At 39.3% G+C, this 4,164-nt stretch overlaps 1 protein-coding gene across 1 annotated transcript in view; it reads left to right on the top strand.

Moving 5' to 3' along the window:
* BPGM (bisphosphoglycerate mutase) overlaps window positions 1–3,254 on the top strand; it is a 15,691-nt gene extending 12,437 nt beyond the window's left edge. The window contains 3 exon segments of the mRNA XM_072145384.1: window positions 150–230; window positions 233–286; window positions 289–3,254. Of these exon segments, the coding sequence (XP_072001485.1) occupies window positions 150–230; window positions 233–286; window positions 289–326 (173 nt within the window). The 3' untranslated portion in view covers window positions 327–3,254.
* The last annotated feature ends 910 nt before the right edge of the window (window positions 3,255–4,164 follow it).

Genomic DNA, 4,164 nt, shown 5'->3' with positions numbered 1-4,164 from the left:
GCGCCTCTCCCCCCCCCATCCTGTCTGTCCCGCGCCTGCTCATCCCCGCTGTTGTCTCTCATCACCCCCCCCATCTGCCTCGCGCCTCTCACCCTTTCCCTCTGTAAATGTATTATATGACTTTAGTTTTTTTATGTTTTTCCTGGCAGGGATCTCTGATGAGGACATAATAAATCTCTCTCTCCCCACCGGCGTCCCCGTGCTGCTGGAGCTGGACGAGAACCTGCGAGCCTCAAGCCTCACAAATTTCTGGGTGACCAGCAGGCCATCCAGGCCGCCATCAAAAAGTGGAAGATCAAGGCAAAGTGAAACCTGTTGATAATTGAAAAGCTTCCGGATAAAGGGGTTGTCCAAAATTGTGTTAAAAAATGGCTATTTACTTCCAAAAAAACCAGCGCCACCTCTACTCACAGGTCGTGTTTGGTATTGCGGCACAGATCTTCAATGGAGCCGAGATACAGTACACTACGTATCCGAGGACCGGGGGGGTCATTCATTTTGGAGGAATGCAACCAAGTTTAAAATTTTTTTTATTTTTTGTTCATCCCCTTTAAGAAGTGGCGCGTCACGGTAAATAGTCCCTTATTCGTAGCTTTGTAAATAGATTTCCTCTTGTCGGCATAGAAAATATTGACTTTTTTACGTATATATTGCTGAATTATGACGCGTACTGAGAGTCCCCTTAAATTTTCTAGAAAGCGGCACTTAAAGGGGTCCCGTCGGGTCTCCTGTTTTTATCAAATAATTGCATTCCCCATAAAATTCTGAAATTCTGTTATTCCTCCTCGAAATGTATGAATGAATTGACAAGTGGGTGTTACCAGTTAGGGGGCGTGTCCTTGCATAGTCTGATTGGATGGTTTGTGTGGACACTCCCCTTTAACTACTGCATGTTACAATTCCCTTTATCAGTTTCTATATACATTTTAAGGAGGGGTCCTGAACAATAGAGGTGACCTTCATCAGGTCAAACTCTTCCCCCTTAATAGGCGTCGCCCTGCTGTTGGAATTTTTTTTTTTTGTTTCTGTAGCCCCTCCCCCTCATCGCTGCTGTTTAGTTTTTACATCCAGTATACAAATTGGGCTCTCTCTCCACTGTCATGTGGGTGGGGCAATCAGACTGTCTCCGCCCAGCTGACAATAGAGAGGCTAATTAGCATATTGGGTGCCAATAGAAAGACGCCGCTCTGGAAACGATGAGGACTACAGAATAAAGTTTTTTTAAACTGCACAGGAATCGGTAGCGCGACGCCGATTAATCGCACAGTAAAGAAAAAAAAAAAATATCCAGATTTTGATGAATTTAAAAATTTTTCTAAAAAAAAACAACATCGAGGACCCATCAGGAGACTCGATGGGTCCTTAATAAATACAAAGTTGACTCTTGCACCTTAAATATGCATTAATTTTTTTATTTTAATTTTTTTTTCGGTCAGTTTAGTTTTTTTTTTTTTTCCTTTGGTGAAAATTGTACGATATATATATATTTTTTGAGTGATATTTCCATTAAATTTTTTTTTTGTTGAAATATATTTCATGGCCTGTTGAAACACCAAAAATCAGATAAAACTGACATTAATTTATTTAGCTTTTTCTTTAACCATTGGTTGTGTTAAAGGGAACCTGTCACCACATTTTTTTTAATAAATGCAGCTAGTGACAGGTTCCCTATTAAAGGGGTTGTCCGATAGTATAAAAGTTGCCAGAAGTTGAACGTAGCTCAGTTGCCATGCCCATATGTTTACGTGGGGGCCGGACCGGGAGAGAGATGGCAGCGCGGGATGCCGAGAGGAGGTGAGTATATGTTTATTTTTTTTAACCACCCCCCTCCCGGCCACCAAGGTGTGTGTTTTTTTTTTTGTTTTTTTTTTTTTTTTACGCTTTCAGACAACCCCTTTAACTAACTGACCCCCTTATTTTACTGAAAATTGTTTCCCTCACATTCCCATAAAATCAACTTTGTCATCTTTCCTGGCATACAGCCAGATCCAGCAGGAGGGGGCATGTCCTCCCACTTATATCTATTCCTCATGTCATGTGACAGTGATGTCATCTGAGGTCTTTTACCCGACCAGGGTGCTGTCATCCAAGTGCTTTGTCCACTAACATTAGCAAACTGTACCCCATTTATGTATTTGATCACATGAAATCAGTGATTTCATGTGATCAGATACATACATGGGGTAGATTTGACAAATGTTAGTTGGCAAAGTTCTTGGATGACATCCTTGGACAGCCTCCTTGCAGAATGGGTAGGAGTAGAAGTCCATGGAGGCTGCTGTGATTTTGTGTGATCAGATACATACATGGGGTAGATTTTGCAAATGTTAGTGGGCATAGCACTTGGATGACATCACCCTGGTCACATGATATGAAATTCTGAATGGGGCGTAGAGTTGAGTAGAAATGAGTGAGGGCGGGAGGACACATCTCCCCCTTCCCTCTGATTCGCTGAGGATCTGGCTGTATGCCAGGTAAGATAACAAAGTTGATTTTTATGGGATGTGTGGGAAACCATTTTCAGCTAGCAGAAGGGGGTCAGTTTGTTAATAGGGCTTTATGGGAACCTGTCATTAGCTGTATTTGTGAAAATGTGGTGACGGGTTCCCTTTAAATTTCTCCCCTGTCACAATTTTTTCCCGTTTTTTCAATTTCTGATGCTTTGATCCTTTTTATTAATTTTTTTTTTTTTTAGTTGTAAATTAGTTTTTTTTTTTTTTTTTGTTTTTTTTCATTTGCCTTTTTCTTCCTTGCTAATTCCAGATGGGATTTATTTACTTAATCCTTAATTCCTTTTCCAGACAAATCCTTATTAAGTTTTTTTTTTTTTTTCCCAATAGCTTCAAGCCATATGGTGGGGGGGATAAAAAAAAAAAAAGTCCTTTAAAATTGCCATAAAAAAAAAATAAAAATAACAAAAAAAAAAAAAAAAAGTTGACGCCTAATGTAGCATTCTATAAGAAAGTATTGCAGAATTTCCTTTATTTTAAGGGTTTAGCATTATATTTATTAAAAACTAATAGAGGATATTTTGAGAGATTAGATGACTAATCCTAGAGGAATAGAATTTTTTTTTTTGTTTTCTCGTTTTACCGTTTATATACATATATATATATTTTTTGTAAGCGTTTTACTTTGTCGTAGGCTGTTTTTTTTTGCTTTCCCTTGTTTTAGAGTGAATGGAAGTTGTATAAAAAGGTTTATTTTTTTTCCCTGCTGTCCTGATTGTGTAATAAAAGTGCAAAACTACTGTATGAGAAGTTTTTTGGATTTTTTTAATTTTTTAAAAATTTTTATTGAAAATTACAAGGAGGGAAATGAAGAGGGCCCCATATTTCTTATCCAAAGTGTAAACCATATATATAAAGTGTCTCTACTACCCTGCAGTACCTAGACGTCCTAAGTGTAATACTCAGTTTTCCCTGCGGGGGCACTGCAGGGAGATTGAGCACTAACTGCCAGGTTTCCTTATAGATTATATTGAATTTCTAGCAGTGGGAGGTAAGTTATGTTATACAGTACAGACCAAAATTTTGGAGACACCTTCTCATTCAAAGAGTTTTCTGTATTTTCACGACTATAAAAGTTGTAGATTCACACTGAAGGCATCCAAACTATGAATTGTCACATGTGGAATTATAGACTTACCAAAAAAGCGTGAAACAACTGAGAATCTGTCTTATATTCTAGGTTCATTTTGCTTTGATCACTGCTTTGTACATTCTTGGCTTCTCTTGATGAGATACAAGAGGTAGTCACCTGAAAAGGTTCTCACATCACAGGTCCCTGTCAGTGGTAATAAGTGGGATTTCTTTCCCTATAAATGGGGTTGGGAGCATCAGTTGTGTTGTGCAGGAGTCAGGTTGATACACAGCTGATTGACTGAATAGACTGGTAGAATTTGTATTATGGCTCTAAAAAAGCAGCTAAGTAACGAAAAATGAGCAGCCGTCATTACTTTAAGAAATGAAGGTCAGTCAGTCCGAAAAACTGGGGAAACTTTGAAAGTGTCGCCAAGTGCAGGTGCAAAAACCATCAAACACTACAAAGAAACCAAGACCAAGAGTCCCCTCTGCTACGGAGGATAAGTTCATCCGAGTCACCAGCTCCAGCAAAGGAAGACCAAGGGTGCCCCCCTGCTGCGGAGGATAAGGGTGCCCCCCT

The sequence above is a fragment of the Engystomops pustulosus genome, chromosome 4 (genome assembly GCF_040894005.1).
Source record: "Engystomops pustulosus chromosome 4, aEngPut4.maternal, whole genome shotgun sequence".
NCBI lineage: Eukaryota > Metazoa > Chordata > Amphibia > Anura > Leptodactylidae > Engystomops > Engystomops pustulosus.
The sequence above is the reverse complement of the archived record's forward strand: the minus strand, read 5'-3'. Positions and strand labels throughout refer to the sequence as shown.